This window comes from Typha latifolia, chromosome 3, assembly GCF_019914945.1.
Source record: "Typha latifolia isolate L0001 chromosome 3, TyphaL0001v2, whole genome shotgun sequence".
Classification (NCBI taxonomy): Eukaryota; Viridiplantae; Streptophyta; class Magnoliopsida; order Poales; family Typhaceae; genus Typha; species Typha latifolia.
The window spans coordinates 17,196,463-17,216,734 of NC_133088.1; the positions used below are offsets into that span (position 1 = coordinate 17,196,463).

The window sequence follows — 20,272 nt, forward strand, 5'->3', positions numbered from 1 at the left end:
TTTTCTCTTCCTTTTTTTTAAAGGTTATATTATGAGTTTCGTTTTTATTTTATACTCTACTGCATGTATTAGTTTCCATTTGTAATAAAACTTGAAAGAGCCAAGGACAGAGAAAGAGATGTGGAGGGGCTTATGAGATGTATGTGCATGAATAACAGAGCATTAAAGGCAAATATATAGTTGTGACAAGTTGATCCATCTATTTCTTAGAAAAACAAAAAAGAAAGAGAGATCTAGATTTCATATGTATACCATATTGTTGGTGGATAGATTGCAAGGAAAAGACATCCAAGTTGCACTTCCGTTTTTCCTAATGAAATTGCCGGAAAATGACATCCAAGTTATGCTGTCATGCTTTACCTGGGAGACGAGCACTACATTGGAAGAAAAATGCTCCAAAAGGTCAGAATACGATAATGATAAATGTTCTTCGGTTTGCATTGACGAACAATTGAACAATGGAATATACAAGTTTGATTGAAGCAAAATATTTTCACAGACACCAGTTTTTAATGTTCTAATGAATATCCTTAACTGTTTGACTCATCAATCATTCAACACCAGTATTTCAAGAGCGCAAGATTTGAATCCTATATATATATATAAACTTCCATAAAGAAATTCTTTTGGCAATCTAATGCTTTTGAAACGTATGGCATACTGAAAACTTGCAGTGGGAAAAGGACCAAAAGTCACGCCAGTTTTCAACTAGTTGTTCTTCTGTGCTACCACCAAAACCATTTCTATTTTAAAATTTGACTTTCACCTATTATGCACAAAGAAATTACTACTCTTTCATAATCCATCTGCGTCCATGGATCTGATAACCACCATGAACCTGATCAGTATTCTCTCCCCAACTTTCATCACCAGTAGAACTCACTATTCTGCGGTGTCTTCTTCCCCTAGAAACCCCGCTGTCACTGGCACTCCCACTTAGAAGTGGGTCATCAATTCCACGAATTGATTTTGGTGTTGACGTAGTGATGCAACTGTCATCCTTGCTTCTCTTATCTTTGTCATTGTTTTTAATGTTCCGGGAGATCTTCTGGAGCTTCTCATTGAATTTAGTAAAACCCTTCTCCATGGGCTCTACTGCTTGGTTGACAGTGAACTTCAGGTCATTTATCACCTGTAAAAAAGGAGATCACAAACAAACAGCACATATGTTCACCAATTTATGGAACAACTAGGTAATTTTTATAAACTGTAAAGAAACTAATAATCAGGTTACCAAAAGCATATTGTCTTGTGGATAGTCAGAGCTATTAAAAAACTCAATGGTTGTATGACTGTTCAAGGTCATGATTACCAAAGGATATGCTGCCTCTCAAATAAGGCATCTCAGAAACTAGTCTTTTCCGCTGAAGCTATAGCACGAAATGTCGTCCAACTTTATTTTGTAAGTTCTTTTGAAAATAAAAGGTATGACAAAAAAATTATATCTCTTCTACACCTTAATCATTAGATCATGTTATAATGCAGCAGCCAGAAGTGCAGAAGATAAAATTTGATGAACAAGTAAAAGCCTAAAGGTAAATTAAGTTGAGAGAGAGAGAGAGAGGGGGGGGGAGGGAGAGAATCTAGTAAGAGAGCTTTCCATAATACTGCAAAAAAATAAGAAAATAGGAAGGACTGACATATTCTCCACCACCAAGGACGAAGTCTCGGACACTCTCTTTTATGTTTGTTCCAGTTCTCACATCATTATCAGGCTGAGGAAGTCTCAGCTTTGTAGGGCGCGTGCTCTCCTTCACCTCATCAGGGTCCACAGGGCAGTCAAAGGATGCGTAGTCTCCTAGTACTGAAATGTTTGCATTAAAGTGATTACCCATCAGCTCATATGGTTTGGCAGGGAACACATAGAGGTGAACAATTGAAGCGACACCCATCTGTGCTGGAGAAAGCATGACGCTGTTAGTAACTTCAAAATTCATTGTATTCCTAATGTAATACATGCTCAAAACATAAAAAGTTTCTAACTTCCAAATGGTAAAGAAGAACCACAGAGATTTGGTGATTCAAGCATGCATGCATAGTATAATGACATTATAGTCTTCTTGAAATTCAGAAAAAAAAAAAAAAGAAGCTCATGGAGATTTTAAGTTCAAATTCTCATTCAGAATTCCATGCTTAGCCAACTTGTTTGATAGGTTTACAAATATGACCTGACAAAATCTAGTTATCAGTATTCAGTAGTGCAACCGGAGACCAGGAAATCTTGCAGCAAGAATCAGATTCTGTACATCATGCAACTTAATGTATATGTCATTGCTTACAGAGCCAGGAGTACCTCTATACAAATGATGAAATTCTGAATACTTGATTTTAGTTGTAAGTCTTGTGCAATAGGACTTCTTAAAAGACCCAATGTAGACAGCAGTGCAATTGCCACACCCTGCCACCAAGTCAAAAAGACAATTGACTTGAACATCAAGAACTTTGCCAATGGTTTTATATGGGCCAATTCATCCTTGATGGCAGTATAGAATTGAACTAAACAGTATAAGGCCCAATATTGGCTGAAACTGAGGACTACTGCCATATAAGGATATCTGCAACATAAAAGAGAAATATTTAGTCACTGAAGAATAAACATTACCTTCAGGAAGCACTAGATGAACTGACATATTTTGGATGGAATACGCTGAATAATGTAGTCAATTTTTTTTGTCAATAGTGGCGCAAGTTTTTTATGCAAGAATGTTACATCAGAAATTGGATCTATCACCCATTAGCTTGCATATGAGGGAGATTAGATTCCCAAATTTCAAGCTAATTTTCTATGGGTAAATCAGAAAAAGGAGGCCGACATATTTCCATTCATCCATTGTTCATTTTTAATATGTCTGACAAAGATTTGATCTACCATTCCAACCCTATTGCTAAAGTTTCAAGCATTAAGTTACAAGATATATATGTGTACCGTACAGAATGAAAAATCAAGTAAATTGTTAAATTGTACGGTAAGTGGATGTTTCTCTTTTTTTTTTTGCATAGTGATAGCCAGATCATGTATTAAATCTCTGAAAAAAATTCTGATTTGGACTGATATCTAATTCTTTAGGCTTTTTAAGTTATAGAAACAAGATCACTGATAAGTGATGATCTTATCATATGAATGACAATAAAAGAATATTAAGTACCACATAGTGCCATTGGCCAATATGAGCCACAAGCTCACAATGCAGAATCCGTATGACATTCTAAGGAGATGAAAGCACAAACTGTTTAAATTAAATCGTGTATCTTCGAGACCCATTAGAAACTACATGATAGCTATACAATTAATGTAGCATAACCAGAAGCAAGAAGTAGCTAATTCTAGCATAATTCTAGCTTGCATCCTATCTGATAGTACAAATGTGATTACACTGGCAGCAAGTTGGCCTGGAATTAAATGATAAAATAGAGGCTAACTAAAAGGAGCCTGCATGTTTCTAAGGTTCACCTGATACTTTAATGTCCTACTTCATTCAAAGGCAGAGAATGAAAAATGAACAGAATTTACTGCTTAACATTCTTGAATAAAAGAAAAAAAAAACTTTGGAATCATCTTACCCACATCCCCATTTGAACTCTCCATCACAATATACCCCGAAAGCTTCAAGGAAAACAGATGAAGTAGCTGTGAGTGTCTTTATAATCATCTGGAAAAACAAAAAAAAATGAATGTTTGAAATGTTCTACATAGAAATAAAAAACACATTGAACAATTTTCAGATATGAAACTTTGACATACATATTGAAAAATGCCAAACTTAATAATTTGGTAAAATGATTTGCCCATTCTCCATGGTTTTGAAATATAATTTATTGGAAAATGATGATGTATGAGTCCCTTCCCAGAATGCTGCAGAAGAGGTGCCTTAGAATCAGAACCACCCTCCCTTTCCAAAAATTCAATTGTTCTGTCTTCCCCGCCTAAAAATTAAGTAACAAAAAAATAAAAAATCAGCCACAAAGTGAAGTTGGCATAAAGAAACTAAACATAACGTAGTTACATTTAGTTACACATATACTAGAAAAATCAGAATTTGAGTGAAAATGAAGTAATAAATTGTAGCATAACACATGAATTTTGCCAAGGAGTATGAAAAGAACCTAAAGAGAGCTAAAATCAGCTTGGATTAAATGGGTTTTAGTTCAAGAGTGAAATCTTATTGAAACTATTCATATCTAATGTTTCAAGTAGTCCATTCATAGGTATGCACTTGTGTGGGTAATCAATCTACAGATCAGAAGGAAGTCAGAATATGATTTACCATTTCCTGGAAAGAAATCACAATCAATCATAAGTACATCTCCAAGGAGATATTTTTGAAAGGCATACCTAAGCAAGCGGTAAGGTATCTTCCGAAGCAATACATCGCAAAGGCTTCATAGCAGTCACGCAAGATCCCACAATCAACACTAACTGCCGGATTCACCAAAGAAACATACTAAAAGAAAACGAAACACATTAATTATGTCAGCAAAACAAAGGACAACATATAAAATTGAAATCTACCAAGACATTTATCAATGAGAAAGTTAAAATTTTCTTGAGCGTCATTTCAGATTACTTCAAGCGGCAGGAAAGAAACAGCTTATACATGGTTTATTTGGTCACAGTACATATTAGCCATGCAAACAAGTATGCTTTAAGTGTCATTAGGCCAAGAATATGGCTATCAAAATGACAACAATGGTACAGTTTATAGTAAGCTATTTTAATTAAAGCATCAACCTTGAATAGAAGGTTGCGATGCTTTGGAATCGGGAGATTGGTTGAGAACATTAGTCCTGTAGTCGTAAGCAAAAAGGTTTTTTTACTGATAAACCACAGCCTAAATGTGATGTTCCCAAAAAAATGTATCGAAACCATTAATAATTAAACTACAGGAGGGTCATCAACATATAAGACACTCAACACTACACCATAGGAGTTATTGTTAGCTCAATGCAAGCTACTAAGGCATTAGATACATAGATATTTCATCTGGCAGACAATATAAAATAACTAAACTCACAACATTAGCCTGTCCATAATGCTCTATTTAGCACTCCCAAACTCTATGATCCCAACAGTCAATTCTTCTGTTGAGGGAAAACAACTTACCGACTCAATTGCATAACAAGGGACCATCAAGATAACACCAAGAAGAAATTTCTGCTCCTGCAAAATGTTAGCCAAAACAAAATACCATCATGACAAAAAAAAAGCAAAAGGATGCAGGCAGAGTTCATGTTGCAATGTTGAAGAAGAAAAACCTCGGGATTCTTGTATGCAGAAAGATGCTCAAATATAAGATACATGGAAAACGCAAGAGCGACGAGCACAAAGAAGCCGGCAACGACCGTTGCCCATATAGGCGCCGAGTACGACGACAGCACACGAGACAGGAAGTCAAATTCTATCTCCATAGGAGCTGATAACAGCAGCAAAAGACCTCCCTAAACCCTCATGGCTTCTCAACCTCATTCAATTACCTTTCCCTTGGCCTTCTTCCAATCCATTGCCAGTGCATCCCTCACCGGAAGGCCATTCCAACTGGAGACAAAGATCAATAAGGCAAAGCAACGAAATTGAAAGGACAATAGGTCAGAATCAAAAGTTGGAGAAAAAAGAGAACCCGATTAAGGCATGGATCGGAGACCCTAACAAAATCAATCCAGGAAGGACGAATCCGATTTTAACATATCGATCACTGCCGATTCAAGAAAAACAAAACAAAAGGAGACAAAGGGAGAAAGGAACCTTGTGACTGGTGAGCGATCTCGGAACAAACTAATCTGCTCGAGCTTTGCAAAACTCGAACGAGGGAAGACGGAGAGCGCCTTTTTCCTATTTTACCTGTGAATTTTTTGTCAGAGGAGGAGGGAATGGAATGGGAGTACTGGTTGCGTCTTCCCCACCATTAAAAGCTTACGTGTGAGGGAAATGAAAACATGAGGCGCTTCCAATTGGAGGAATTTGGAAGCGGTCGGTAAGAGGACGAGGACTGCGACTCCGCGAGGAGGGACGCACCCGCACCCAATGCCTCGGCCCTCGTGGCTTTCCGCTATATAAATATTTATTGGATGCTTAGTTTTCAAATTTTTTCCAAACCTACACGCTTTACTTCTTAATTTGTTTTATTTATATATTTACGTCTAGACTCTTCTCCATTTGTTATAATTTAGATAAGACGTTAATATTAACTTGATAAAAAGTATAGAAGCATTACACTAAGATCCCGAGACATATTGCCACTCGCAACTATAAAACAAAATTTTGGATGATTAGAATGGCTCAAAATAAACTTTGCTTTGAAACAGTTAGGATCAAGGCAGAACATTCTGCCTGGTTGGCGTCCCAAATAGCAATTGAATACTTTAATAGGGGTGGGGTGGGATTGAGAAACTAGTCACCAGTTTTACCCAAAGGCTAGAAGATTGGATTCCTCTACCTCCGGGTGTCACTAAGATCAACTTCGACGACTCGTGGGACGCGCCGACGCTTTGGCATGGAAGCACCATCGCGATGTTCTGATCTAGCCATCCGACCACGATAAACACTGCCTTTGAAACTGAGGCCTAAGCTCTCCTGTGACTACTGTTGTTTAACTTGAGATTAATCATGTTATTTTTGGAGGGGATTTCGTTGTACTCATCAAAGCAATCAACAAACTCGATAAATTCCGCATGGTGCATCTAAGTTTGTAACTTTTTTTTAATCTTTCTTTATTATGCATGCTTTCAGAGATTGTAATATGGGCAGCCAATTGGGCTGCCCATTTTGAAAGGCGACATTCTTTTGTTCCAGGTGGGGTGGTCGCCTCTCTCCCTCCTAGGCTCCTAGCTATCTCTTATCATCTTTGTTGACGCCTGAACATTTCTATTCTTGGGATGACTTTTGGTATTATAAACTGGTTAATTGTGATAAAAATAAATTATTGGGTCATAATTGTGAGTCGGATCATAAATAGATTAAATGAGTTAAGATAATAAATACAAATCCGAATAGACTAAACCTAAATTCATTTAAAAGTTAGGTTATTGGGCTGAATCAATTTTTACCTCCCTGCTAAAGTCTGATTCGAGCCGGGCTTAGTCCTGTTAAATTCGAACGGTTAAGGACCGAGCTTGGGTAGCGGTTGAGATCATTTGATCACCTTAGCCTCGTGCCATGAGCTGACTAACACTCAGGTCCTTACACGTCCTCACCTCCTACGTCACCACCAAAACCCTTTCATTTCCAAATAATACCAAGAAAAATATCCCATTTCTCTCTCCGTTCATTCTAAAATATCTCTCTCGAGATCTCCAAAGCTTTCTCCGGCGAACCGATGGCGACAGGGAAGTCCATCGACGAGAGCCAAGTCGGGAACCACTACAGCGGGAGGATTACGCCATTCGTAATCCTATCGTGCGTAGTAGCTGCCAGCGGAGGCATCCTCTTCGGCTACGACCTCGGCATCTCAGGTACCCACGGGAAACGATTATTCCTCTACGCTACCCTCTTACGGGAAACGCTTTTCGTTCTCAATAAAAGATCTAATCATCTTCTTGGCCTAAAATTTTAGGCGGGGTAACAGCAATGGAGTCATTCCTTAAGAAATTCTTTCCGGACGTGTACTCGAAGATGGAACAAGGCACCAACTACTGCAAGTTCAACAACCAGCTCCTGACTATGTTCACCTCCTCGCTCTACATCGCCGGACTTATTGCGACGTTATTCGCATCGTTCGTCACGAGGACGTTCGGCCGCCGCGCGTCTATGATCGTCGGCGGCGCCATCTTCTTGGTCGGCTCGGTCTTCGGAGGGGCGGCGGTTAATGTCTACATGCTGATACTAGGCCGGGTTCTGCTAGGTATCGGCCTTGGATTCACAAATCAGGTAACGATATTATTGATGATGAGAATTTTTCCATATGTGAAAAAGTTATTTTGATAGATTTAGACGAACAAAACTGGCACACCAAAGTAACGCATCTTTGTCAGTATAAATGAAAGTGAAGAGAGCCAGACAATTAAAGATGCTTCGTCCGAACGTTATCCTTGATTTGAGGATGGCAGCATTATAACTTTAATGACATATATTTATGACTATAGATGAAGTTCCTTGCACCTTCTTCTACCATCTTCATTTATTATACCCTGAAAAAATGTTGTCCTTAGTGGAAATCATATCTGCAATTGGGGCCCACTATGATTCCAATATTCAATGAGGTTGTAAATTTGCAAGAATTTGATGGGAAGAATAATTTTCTAGCTCTTGTTTGAAGAGTATTCCAGTTTAGTTTATGCTCGTGAGTTCTTCATGCAGTCAATTCCACTCTACCTCTCGGAGATGGCTCCTCCAAATTATCGCGGCGCAATCAACAATGTGTTTGAACTCTGTATCAGCCTTGGAATCCTCCTCGCAAACCTTATCAACTATGAAGTTAGGAAAATTGCAGCTGGATGGGGTTGGAGAATCTCTCTATCTTTGGCTGCTGTTCCTGCTTCCTTTCTAACAATTGGTGCTATCTTCCTACCGGAGACACCTAGTAGTATAATTCAGCGTAAAGGCGATCTCAATGAGGTTAAAGAGCTACTCCAAAGACTTCGAGGTACAACCAATGTCGATAATGAGCTTAATGATCTGATTTCTGCCAGTAATACTTCAAAAACCATCACCAATCCATTTCAAACAATTGTTCAGAAGAAGTACAGGCCTCAGCTTGTGATGGTAATTCTGATCCCTTTCTTTCAGCAGGTCACTGGCATCAATGTCATAAACTTTTATGCACCAGTAATGTTTCGAACTATCGGCCTAAAAGAGAGTGCTTCTCTAATGTCTGCGGTCGTGACCAGAATTTTCGCCACGATCAGCAATATCGTAGCAATTGTGGTGGTAGATAGACTGGGGAGACGGAATTTATTCATTGCTGGAGGAATTCAAATGATGGTCTCTCAGATGATAATCGGCGGGATATTGGCAGCGAAACTCAAAGATCATGGAGGGATGGAGAGAGATTTTGCGTATTTGGTGCTGTTTTTCATGTGTGTCTTTGTCACTGGCTTTGCTTGGTCATGGGGGCCTCTCACATATTTAGTCCCATCCGAAACTCTGCCACTAGAGGTAAGATCAACAGGGCAAGGCATTGTGGTTGCAGTAATCTTCTTAATATCTTTTGTCATTGGTCAGACCTTCCTAGCTATGCTCTGCCATCTTAAGTATGGGACCTTCTTCCTATTTGGTGGATGGGTCTTTGTGATGACATTGTTTGTGTATATGTTCCTACCTGAGACAAAGAAGCTACCTATGGAGAAGATGGATCAAGTCTGGAGGAATCATTGGTTTTGGAAAAGGATTATTGAGGAGGAAGCACAGGAGAAAAAGATGGAGGTTGCAACTTTGACGCACTAAAACTTGCGAGGAAATCTTCTGTTCGCACTGCAGAATATATGCAGTTCTGCTGCATAGGTTGTAATTGGACTAAGAATGGATCAGAATAATCAAATATGATTGTATCTTAGACTATTTAGCATATGAACTTATTAGACGAAATTAGTTTCCTCCTCCTGAAAGAAGGTGAACATTTTCTTTTTCTTTAGTATATGGAAGAAAAAAATGAAAAGTGCAAGAAGATGGAAGTGCACAAGATCAGAGCATACACGGACTTTTTCATAGTATGTTACCATGAATTAGTAATACTGAGGATCGCAATTTCTTATCATGCATACTTCAGTAACAATTACAGTAACAATTAGTAGGGGCCAACAGTTAATCAATGCAAATCCAACTGAAAAAAGAAAATAAAAGCACAAGGCCAAACTCTCTCTACAAACACTTAAGAAAGCCTTGCTTGCAACCTGCAAGATCTAATTCCTGCCTCGCTGCCATGGCATAGATGAACTTGGGGGAGGAGGCGGGAGCTCCAAGGAGTCGAACATGTCCGGAGGCAGGTCATCGAAGAAGATATCATCTGTCCCCTGGTGCTCTGCGCCACCGGCATGATGAGTGCCTTCTGCTCCAAAGAAGGGTAACCCCATGGATGAAGGTTGCATCTGGTGAAGAGGCTCCGGACAAGTTATATCATCGATAGAACTCATGTCGACGAATCCCGGTACGAGGTCGGGGCTCTCGGATAGGACCGGAAGGTCGAGAAGAGGGTAGGAGAGGTGGTCGAACGGCAATTGCGCCAGCGATGTGGTGTTGGATGAGCTAGATTCTCTGTCGACCATGGCTGGCTCAAGAAGAGGGAAGGCTGTTTCCAGGTTGAGGAGGCCCGGGCTCGACAGGTCTGGCATTGTTGTGGCAATGTGGCTGTGGCTGTCCATGCAGGAGGCCTTGCTACATTGGCCATTGGAAGACTCTCCCTCAAATAAGATGAGATCTAGGCAAGGATCCTAATGGCCATAAACACATTATGTTATGAAACAAACAATATTAAGCGCATGCATTATCCCATACACCACTCATCTCTCTATTTAAACTCTCAATTTATTAAGAAATACGAGAACACTAACAGATTAGAAAGGTCTTACCTTGAGAGTTTGCACCTCATGAGAAGAGATGGGTGCCTTGCCATGATTCTTGTTCGCCCTCGTCGGCAGTGGCGTTCGCAAGATCCTCGCAAGCCTCTTTTGCCGCGTGCTCCAGAAGTTCTTGACGTCGTTATCCGTCCTCCCCGGCAGATAAGTCGCTATCCTCGCCCATTTATTCCCCAATTGCGCTTGCAAGTCGATAACAATCCTTTCTTCCTCTGGAGAAAACTTGCATCCCCTTCATCATCATCATAATTAAAATCAATATATACATACATACATACATACATACATACATACATACATACACACACACACACACACACATATATATATATATATATTGAAGTAAGAATGCATGATGGCATAAGTAGTACGTAGTTACGTTTTCAAGTCAGGCTTGAGTTTGTTGACCCAACGGAGACGGCAAGACTTGCCGGTGCGGGGAAGAAGGCCTTTGGATCGAATGGAGCTCCAATCTCTCGGGCCATGATTGCGAACATATTCTAGTAGGATCTGGTCCTCTTCGGCCATCCATGGCCCTTTTCGCATCACAGTTCCTCCTTCATCTCTTCTGCCATTATTGCTGCTCCGGATGTTACTTTTGCCGGTGCTGCTGCTACCAACGTAACGTCCTCCAGATGCTTGCATTATTGTATCAATGTGATGCTAAATTTTGGACATAGGTTTTCAAAACTTGTACGATTGAGTACCGCCCACTACATCCCTTTCCTATTGTTTAGGGCGAAGTGGAACAAGGCCTGAGAGAGAGAGAGAGAGAGAGAGAGAGAGAGAGAGAGAGAGAGAGAGAGAGAGATAAACCGCCCCACTAACTGACCGGGTGATATGACCGTCGGACGTGGGGCTATAAACGACGCGGGAAATTAATTTTGAGTCTACTAATTTTAAGCCGAATCCGAACTAAGCCCAATTCAATCACGAACGCTCGAGTTTTTAAACGAGCCTAATTCTAAGTCTATTTTCAACTTCGCGATGGAGAATATTTAAATATCGTATTAAATCTTAGTTTTAAGCTAACTAGCATAATATAAATATATGATCATGGAATGGAATTTTTTAATTATTTAAAAATATGAGTAAAAATTCATTTTATTCAAAAAATAATATTATTAATATCATAAAATTGTTATGAAAATGATGCATTGTGATACAAATAAAAATTAGGAGGATAGTTTAATTTTATGTATAACCATTGGGAGATAATTTGAAATTTACCCTTTAAATTTTAATTGGTTTCTAATAAATGCCAATGAGATTCTCCTATCTATAAAAAAAGAAAAAAAAAATGTGAGCCCGCTGATATTAAAACTGTTGGGTCTTGAATTAAGAATTAGAATATCTTTATGTATATTGAACTATAATTTTTAGCGAAAACTTTAAGCAAATAAATGGTATTTTATTAATGATGTGATTGGGGCATGATCAGGTCACCTCATAAGGTAGATCACATTCATTGGGTCGAATCATAGTATTAATTGTTTTACTGCTTTTAATAAACTTCTAGCATAAGCTTGTATGGTTAAACAACTAGCCAACAATGTTCAAATGGTGAAATATAAGAGCTGTCTTTACGAGGCATTCGAACGTCCAACAACAATATTCGAATGCCACACAATGTCCTACCAACGACATTACGCCCCAACCCAAGAGCAGGCACTATTAATTAATGTTTTTAAATTTTTGGCTGAGGCCAACCCCTTTCTTATCGACTATCAATCGTCATAGTTCAGTAGGACTAAATATCTTCCCCCACTCCTCTCAAACTCTAGCCGCCCACTAACTCCTGCCCCCTCGTATGTTGGTTCTCCTTCCTTTTAAGACCTGACCATTTACTTCTTCATCTTCCCCTCTAAGTATCACAGATCTACAATATGCTATCATCATCTCATAATCTCTACAGCTTCCACCACCTAATTGCCCGCTACCATCTCCATCAAAATCCATCTTAGCCAACAAAATTAATTTTTCAGCCTATTAAATAATCTAAATATAGATCTTAATAATTTTAACTCCCAAAATAAAATTCTGGCTCCGCCGCTGCAGACCCAAGCCAACTGGCCGTTAAACACTGTTACGGGAAAATAGTTTTGTGGAAGAAGATCCGAGTTAAAAAGAAATATATCCAACTCAAAACCAAAGAGAATGCCATTTTGGATTCTCGTAAGTGTTGAAACGATACATAAATTATATGACGACAAACAAAAGGGGAACAAGTAAAGTGTTGAAAATTTGCACTCAAGCAGCAGATGGAGATCCATCAACGCCTACGAAGAGTTTCTCTCTATCTTGTTCGGGTCTGCCATTTGGGATCAAGAAACAGGAGAGGAGCAATTCGAGATGTAGGGAAGTCAACTCGTCTCTCTTGGAGGAGCTCTCATCCATCTTTGAATGCTTGCGCCAACATCCTTCATGTCACCCACCTATTGACATCAACGACCAAACAAAAATGTATTAAAAATGATCATTTGCAATTCACATAGGGTGAGAGTGATTGGGAGTAGTGACTAATTTATGATTCGAGAAAATATAAGGGGCGTTGCGGTGACATCGCGCACTAGGAAAGGGAACCTATCGCAAAATTCCTTCCCACGGAGATTATCGATGCAGCAAGCTTACCGTGTGAATGCCGGTGGCGAAGAGGGCGGCGGGGAAGGCAGCGGCGCCAGCGCCGACGAAGAGTGTGGCGATGGCGAAGGCCTTGAAGGGCATGGCCGTGGCGGCGCTTTCCGAGAAACCTCGTCTGTACCAAGCGATTCCCGCCGCCATTTGAGCTGAGCTCGCCGCCGCCCACCACCTCCACTTCCCCTCTCCTACTCCATCGTTTTTCTCTTCACCGCTCTCCACCTCCATCCTCCTCCTCTTCCTCCTCCGACGACGAAGGGTTTCGAGATCGGATATGCCGCTGCTTTTTAGGGCTTTTCTCCTCCCTCTGGAAATTTTGCTCTACCCCTGTGATGTGGTTATAATCACCATTAGAAATGTTACCTCCTCCTGCGCTTCAGGTGATATTCTACCAGAGGTTGAAACGGGTCGGATGATTACCCGTCTGGGCATGGATATATATGATTTATCTCCATCCTATCTTTTCTTATCGGGTCGGTTTCTTTCCCTATTATCCTCCAATTCTCAAATCTGCGGTGACCATAACCAGACCTCTCGCATAACGGCATAACTCCCCGGTCCTCTCTCTCCAATCTCCATGGCTCGCAGCCATGTCTTCCCTTTCCTCCTCCTCTTCCTTCTCCAACACCAATCTCATAGCGTAAGTGTTCTTTAATGGGATCCAATTCCTTCGTCCTTTGCCTTCTTCCTTCTAGGAAGCTAACATTGTAGCTGGTTTCATGGATCAGGTGTTAACCCTCGCACAAGCGCGCAGCGATGAGGGCACAGCGTACCCGGTGGTGGTGACCACGTGGCCCTTTCGGGAGGCAGTCAGAGCAGCTTGGCGATCCGTGAACGACCTCGATTCGTCGGCCGTCGATGCCGTCGTGGATGGCTGCTCTGCCTGTGAGGAGCTGCGGTGTGATGGTACAGGTCGGTGATATGAAGTTGGGATCATTACTCTAAATTCTTTAGCTAAATTACAATGGTTTTCTTTTTTTTCTTTTGATGGATATGTTATTATAATTGTTTGTGAGCCAGCTGAAAGCTCTCTGATTTCCATTTAATGGTAGAATCAAACATGCTTTCGGTTTCCTGTTGGGGACTAATACAATTAGTAAATTTCCAGTTGGTCCCGGTGGTAGTCCAGATGAGAATGGTGAAACAACAATAGATGCTCTAATTATGGATGGGGTAACAAACAGGCACTTGATCTTTTCTCATAAGAATATATCTTGATAACATACTTACAGAAGATCACGATCTACTGCTTGCCTTTAAGGACAGTAGAAAACAATGGAGGTAGGAGCTGTGGCCGCCATGAGATATGTGAAGGATGGAATTAAGGCTGCAAAGTTGGTTATGGAGCACACGCAGCATACTTTGCTTGTTGGAGAGAAGGCATCAGTCTTTGCTATTTCAATGGGTCTTCCAGGACCAACTAATCTTAGTTCAGCAGAGTCCTTTGAGAAATGGGCTAAATGGAAGCAGAACGATTGTCAACCTAACTTCAGAAAAAATGTCTTTCCTGCAAATGGGTGTGGACCTTATCATCTCAGTCAAGCTGCATCACCTGTACTTGAGGGCACTTGTGGATATATCAGAGGGGAAGATGTCTATGGGAAATGGTCTGGAGCCAGCAGCTTCTCAGGAGTGCTAGAGAAAAATTCCAATTTGATTGGTCGTCACAACCATGATACAATCTCCATGGCCGTAATTGATAAGGTATTTCATGATTGTTAGTTTTCTTTCCATTTAGTAATGAACATAATGTTTTTTGTGCTTTTCATAGATGGGGCATATTGCAGTAGGAACATCAACCAATGGTGCTACATTCAAAGTTCCTGGCAGGTAAATTTTTTGATAGATAATACTTTGAAATTGCATTGCAGACTTAGCATGAATTTAGAGATTTTGTTTAAATGCATACAACAAGGATTTCTGTGCTGGAAGCAATGCAATGCCTATTTGTGATTGTCTACATCACGCTGTTTATGGACCACGTAAAGTAACTCTCGTCGCTTGTTGTTCAACAAGAGATGTCCTACATGTGAACTTTATGCTAATTCGTATCATGCATATTTATATAGATCCCCACAGAAACCTTGTCATTCTCACCAAATTTGAACTCTTTCCAAGTCTTAAGAGTAATTCTGAAGGTTCAGTTAATATAATGATGATCAATGAGGTGGATATCCACTATCATTTACTTCTCATTTGAAGATTGTTATGGTATGATCTAGCAAATTGTTAATTAGACCAATGATTCCAGGGTAGGTGATGGACCTATAGCAGGATCTTCAGCATATGCTGATGATGAAGTTGGTGCATGTGGTGCAACAGGAGATGGTGATATCATGATGCGCTTCCTTCCATGGTACTCAGCTCAACGTTTTTTTCTCCCCAGTTTCTTTCCTCTGGATATCATAGGATACTGATTGTCATTTGAAGATCTCACATGTTCTTAATTTTTTACCTACATCAATCGGTATAAGCTCCTCGAGAAAACAATGAGTTCATTGATGTCACAGCAAGATCTTCAGCTTGAATTGCACAAGCTTATAAGTTACTAAACTAAAAGGGAGCTTCACTCATTAATTCGAGCCAAAAAACACCCATGGGACTACAAAAGATCTTGAGCCATATATGTAGTACACATATAGCCATAATATAGTCATAAAAGTGCCTATCTGAAAGATATCAATTCTTTAACTACTCCCTATACCTCCATAGTTTGAATGTTGTAATGATGTCGTGTGAAGAATCGGACAATATCCACTCTTGAAATCTTGGTTGAAGACATTGTTTGTCTCAACTCTCATGGAGTGCTTTTGCAGTTATCAGGTCGTGGAGAGCATGCGGCAAGGAATGGAGCCCAAGCATGCTGCTGCTAACGCAATCTCAAGAATTGCACGCAAGTACCCGGACTTTGTTGGAGCTGTTTTTGCTCTCAATAGGAAGGGCATACATGCAGGAGCTTGCCATGGTTGGACGTTTCAGTACTCTATCAGGAACTCCAGCATGGTGGATGTTGAAGTCGTCACAGTGGTACCTTGATTACAGCAACAAGTTGAGTATCATAATTGATAATATGTTTAGTTTCGAGAAAATATTTAGTTCCAATGATGCTGCTGCTTGTGCCATCGCTTCCTGTTTGAACTTAATTTTATTAGATACATTTCTCGGCTGTCCAGATCTGCCTATTTAATCAACCATATCAGCTGCCATTCTGTTTCAGTAATGTCATCTATATTCAGAAGAACTTCAGAGCCTCGGAAGTCCATTTCTAAGCTTTATTTTACCGTTTATAGATGCTACATCCTACTATTTTCTCTAATGAATGCTTCCTACCATCTAAAGAGCAGCAGGGCCCCTAAGATGATACTGTAGGACGACTTGCCCTTCTCTAATAATAAATGTTGAGATGCAACAGTGGCCTAACAGTTAATTTACGTGATTCAACAATCGTAGCTACAGATTCATATATTCATTTGAAGCAGTTTAAGTACTCATTAATTATTATATACGGCTTCAACAATGCCTATTTAATCGATCATATCAGCTACAAAAAAAAATTTCTGGTGTTCGACAATTTGTAGTCAATTCTCTTCAAATAGAAATCGTTGCTTGTTGTAGTTGGTTGAAAACTCTATTATAACAGGCAACTTGAGGCGTGGGTGGAAGAGAAGAAGTCCTGGATCTAAGCGAAGTAGATAGACGGTAAATGAAAAAAAACAAAACCAAGGCGTAAAAGAGAACTTTTAAGACCTGATCTTTCCTAGCCATCGACTCAAATCCATTGTCCTGCTCACAAGCTTTCTTTTCTTATAACCTCACATGGTCTCAAACGTTTGCAAGATGTGATTGGAGTAAATGGAAACCATGTTGTTTAATACTCTTATCTTTGCTGCCAGTACTTACTCTACATCACGAAAATAATAATTCATTCGAATGAATGTGTACTACTACCCGATAGGAATTTATCCTTTGCAGTTAAAATACAATTAAGAAATTAGGCATCATCAGTTGGAAAGATACCTTGCTAAGCTCATCAACAGAATTCCACCATATGTTTGGCTGGCATACGCCAGGTGAGCTGATGGGCTACCTGCATTTGTAACGCATTCCATAGCATGTTACTTCACCGAAGATGTAACTATTTTAACAACAAATAGTCTTCACCAATACATAATTTGCCATGCTTATAAGCAAGCACAACTAGATAAGGGCAGGGATAAGAATTTAGTACAAGAGCTTTTCTATCCAGCAAAAGGAAGGATACTTACAGGTGCTTAACAGAGGCAGCAGGAATAAGTTGCAGCGGCATTATGACACTTGGGATCTGGGGCATTCCTTTCACTAGAGGTGTAAACGAGCCGAGGCTCGGCTCGAAATGACTTTCGAGCCTTCTAATTCTGCTCAGGCTTGGCTTAGCTTAACCCGAGCCAAGCTCGAGCTGGGCCAGACCGAGCCCGAGCCTTATTATCAAGCCCTCGTTTCTCCTCTCTCTCGCCTCTCACCACTCAGGTTACTACGCAATCCACGACCGGCAATGGTAGAGCAGAAGAACCGATGGACGTGGGAGTTGCGGGGGTTCGAACCGAGAAGGTCATTCGAGCACGAGGAGTTTCGCACTCGTCTCTGCCATTAGGAGATTCCCCGTCCCGCTGCTGTCGCCCGTTTCGCTCTCCGAGACCTCAGCTTCCTCGACCCCGTGACGCCAGAGATCGGGACGCCGGATGGTGGAAGAGGAGAAGGGGGGTCGATGGTGGGGAAGGAGGAGGAGGGTCGACGGTGGAGAAGGAGGAGGGTCGACCGTGAGTAAGGAGGCGGAGGGTCGACCATGGGGAAGGAGGAGGGTCGATCGTGGGGAAGGAGGAGGAGAAGGGTCGATGTGGGGAAGGAGGGCCGACGGTAGGGAAAAAGAAGGATTATTTTTTGTAGCTTTGAGAATTTGAGATCTGAGCGATGGAGGCTGTTGGGATTTGTTGAGATTTGAGAATTTTTAAGATTTAGGATTTGATGAGTTTATATATCGAGCCGGCTCAGGCTTGGCTCAAAATTAATATCGAGCCGGTTTTAGTGGCTCGGACTCAGTTCAGCTTTGACTGAGCCGAGCCGGACTCGAGCTTCAGCCGAGCCGAGCTCGAGCCAAGCCCGAGCCGCTCGTCAAGCTTGACACCCCTACCCTTCACCCTCATTCTTGTACCATGCAGGCGATTTGTGGTTCTAGTTTACAAAATTCAGCAGCTCCGTCAAAGTATTATGTGGCCACGACGAACTATCTCCAGCTCTCTCGAACCGCTTGGCGAGGCTAAACACGATGACTTTCATGCCGTCTCATTAGATTGCGAATGCCAGATTCTGTGTTCTATACCTGAGGTGCGAAAGTCCTAGGACAAATTTGTTCTTATCATTTGATGTGTGATGAGTATGTAGCTAACTGTTATTGTTTCCTTGGCATTGAGTGATCTTGGTCTTTGATAATTCCCCTCCTAATACAATGTCCAGTAATTTATGATATGTCTGACATATCAAACTGAGCTATTCTAGATCTTCAAGTAATAGTTCCTCATCTCCTTTTTCCTGCAAATTTAGTATGCGCCAAGCAAGAAAGTCAACCAAGAAGGCATAATATAACAAATTAACAAATTAACAAATTAACAATTCTACTGCCTTTCTTCTCAAATGAACTACCTACTAGAAGAAAAAGGAGAACTCTTCGAGATGTGATTAGCAACACTATGAGAAGGTAAAAAAAAAAACGCAAACTTTCCATTTTCTTTCTTTTCATTAAGAAGTTTGAGAAATGAAGGATGAGCAGACATACAGGGCCAGTGTAGTCCGAGAACCTTGTACAGCGGATTTTTGCTTCCTAAAACTCTTCCGCATCTTTTGTAATAGTACATGACATAGGTAAGAAGCCAGAGTTGCGAGCACTTGATGCTTTCCGCATGCATCTAAAGTGGCAGCTTTCCATAGCATTAAGCTATATCAATTCATATAATGACCTCTGGAAGAAGGAACTTGTTGGAGAGGCATGACCATCATCTTATAGGTCACCATGGTTAAATTTAGAATCAATTAATATCATCAGCCATCCAAAGGCGTCACGTATTTTCCAACTCGACGTATTCATGACACATAGGAGCCAAACTGAGAGATTTTTTCTGTTAAAGTTTCGAGGCCCTCCAGACGTACAAAATAGATTCCTCTTTTCCAATCTTGTTCAGCATTTATCTGCCACGAGTACCCCGCGAGCAGGGAACTTAAGAGTGGAGTTGCATTGAGGAGATGCTCACTTGGATCGACAGTATAAGGAGTTGAAATCCTGTGCTATTCTGCTCTTCCACCCACGATTCTAACCTATGACAGAAAGTATACTAACAGTATATTAGCCTAGATAAAGAACTGAATGCAAAATATCTGAGACACTTGTCGGCGTTAGGCAGGAATCAGATATTTTTTCTTGTAAAGATTGATATTGCCTTACAGTTTGGCTGGTTGGAGCCTGGAGGGATATATCCCACGACCATGCAATCCAATTCCCACTATATCCGTTAACCAACCAGTTACCACCCTATCCGGTGTAGCTTGTGTGATTCAAAGCATTCAACAGAGGCAATTCGTCGAACAAGATCAGGGCGCGGGCGCCAAGTAGGACAAATAAATGAACCAAGAAACACAAAGAGGAGCTGTTTACCATGTGGGACGTTGTCGGCTGGGATCGAGATGGTGAGTTGTGGTGATTGGTTAGATTTAGATGGGGCGATCGCTTCGATTTTAGCTATCAGAGATTCCCCCCGCTGCTTCATGAAGGGCGAAGCCACGAAAACCGATAGTATCTAAAAGTCAAAACATCTGCGTGGCCCGAGCACGATTCCACCTCATTATAATTATTCGTTTTCTGCCTTTCAAGTTCCAAATCAAATGTTTGAGAGGAATATGTTTAAGGTACATCTTGCACTCGCTGAATCTAGATTGCAAAATTCTAGACATATATATCAATAAGTGCAGCTAAACATTTTTCCTCCTCAAACCCACAATTTTGGGACTATAAAAACAGGATAAGAACGCGAAAATGATAAGATAAATGCACGTCGAACCTTTAGATAGGATATAAGACTCAGGTTCCAAATATAGGGAAAACAAT

The 20,272-nt window shown here is 40.6% G+C and overlaps 5 protein-coding genes and 1 long non-coding RNA gene across 13 annotated transcripts; 2 read left to right on the forward strand and 4 right to left on the reverse strand.

Moving 5' to 3' along the window:
* Window positions 1–414: 414 nt before the first annotated feature.
* LOC140785149 (protein LAZ1-like) lies at window positions 415–5,930 on the reverse strand. Of its 2 annotated transcripts, none has more exons than XR_012108394.1 (9): window positions 5,741–5,881; window positions 5,254–5,533; window positions 5,102–5,158; window positions 4,334–4,442; window positions 3,743–3,924; window positions 3,562–3,650; window positions 2,294–2,555; window positions 1,641–1,897; window positions 415–1,132 (listed from the first exon to the last, which is right to left on the reverse strand). XR_012108394.1 is itself a non-coding variant. In XM_073132907.1 (9 exons), the coding sequence occupies exons 2-9, from the start codon at window positions 5,404–5,406 to the stop codon at window positions 788–790; spliced, it is 1,449 nt and encodes a 482-aa protein (XP_072989008.1). In that variant the 5' UTR covers window positions 5,407–5,533; window positions 5,741–5,930; the 3' UTR covers window positions 415–787. The 2 variants fall into 2 exon arrangements, 1 of the variants encoding a protein (XP_072989008.1); XM_073132907.1 differs by having other exon boundaries at window positions 1,641–1,892; window positions 5,741–5,930.
* Window positions 5,931–7,172: 1,242 nt separating this feature from the next.
* LOC140783407 (hexose carrier protein HEX6-like) lies at window positions 7,173–9,517 on the forward strand. 5 transcript variants are annotated; one of them, XM_073130291.1, is made up of 4 exons: window positions 7,173–7,446; window positions 7,548–7,861; window positions 8,291–8,621; window positions 8,720–9,005. In XM_073130291.1, the coding sequence occupies exons 1-4, from the start codon at window positions 7,311–7,313 to the stop codon at window positions 8,866–8,868; spliced, it is 930 nt and encodes a 309-aa protein (XP_072986392.1). In that variant the 5' UTR covers window positions 7,173–7,310; the 3' UTR covers window positions 8,869–9,005. The 5 variants fall into 5 exon arrangements, with proteins under 5 accessions (XP_072986392.1, XP_072986393.1, XP_072986394.1 ...); XM_073130292.1 differs by having other exon boundaries at window positions 8,723–9,005; XM_073130293.1 differs by having other exon boundaries at window positions 7,176–7,446; window positions 8,291–8,576.
* A 212-nt stretch (window positions 9,518–9,729) lies between these two features.
* LOC140784042 (probable transcription factor MYB58) lies at window positions 9,730–11,211 on the reverse strand. The gene is made up of 3 exons (XM_073131219.1): window positions 10,883–11,211; window positions 10,498–10,735; window positions 9,730–10,359 (listed from the first exon to the last, which is right to left on the reverse strand). Exons 1-3 carry the CDS (start codon window positions 11,146–11,148, stop codon window positions 9,832–9,834), a joined length of 1,032 nt encoding a protein of 343 aa, XP_072987320.1. The 5' UTR covers window positions 11,149–11,211; the 3' UTR covers window positions 9,730–9,831.
* A 1,655-nt stretch (window positions 11,212–12,866) lies between these two features.
* On the reverse strand, window positions 12,867–13,368 carry LOC140784043 (uncharacterized). Its single transcript, XM_073131220.1, has 2 exons — window positions 13,135–13,368; window positions 12,867–12,938 (listed from the first exon to the last, which is right to left on the reverse strand). The coding sequence occupies exons 1-2, from the start codon at window positions 13,366–13,368 to the stop codon at window positions 12,867–12,869; spliced, it is 306 nt and encodes a 101-aa protein (XP_072987321.1).
* On the forward strand, window positions 13,075–16,360 carry LOC140785191 (probable isoaspartyl peptidase/L-asparaginase 3). 3 transcript variants are annotated; one of them, XM_073132959.1, is made up of 7 exons: window positions 13,075–13,780; window positions 13,869–14,052; window positions 14,249–14,313; window positions 14,410–14,844; window positions 14,912–14,970; window positions 15,392–15,496; window positions 15,957–16,360. In XM_073132959.1, the coding sequence occupies exons 1-7, from the start codon at window positions 13,718–13,720 to the stop codon at window positions 16,174–16,176; spliced, it is 1,131 nt and encodes a 376-aa protein (XP_072989060.1). In that variant the 5' UTR covers window positions 13,075–13,717; the 3' UTR covers window positions 16,177–16,360. The 3 variants fall into 3 exon arrangements, with proteins under 3 accessions (XP_072989060.1, XP_072989061.1, XP_072989062.1); XM_073132960.1 differs by having other exon boundaries at window positions 13,076–13,780; window positions 14,407–14,844; XM_073132961.1 differs by lacking the exon at window positions 13,075–13,780 and having other exon boundaries at window positions 13,919–14,052; window positions 14,402–14,844.
* Window positions 16,361–18,308: 1,948 nt separating this feature from the next.
* Window positions 18,309–20,071, reverse strand: LOC140784861 (uncharacterized). The gene is made up of 3 exons (XR_012108326.1): window positions 19,613–20,071; window positions 18,950–19,485; window positions 18,309–18,705 (listed from the first exon to the last, which is right to left on the reverse strand). It is a non-coding gene; the product is annotated as an uncharacterized lncRNA (long non-coding RNA).
* Window positions 20,072–20,272: the final 201 nt, after the last annotated feature.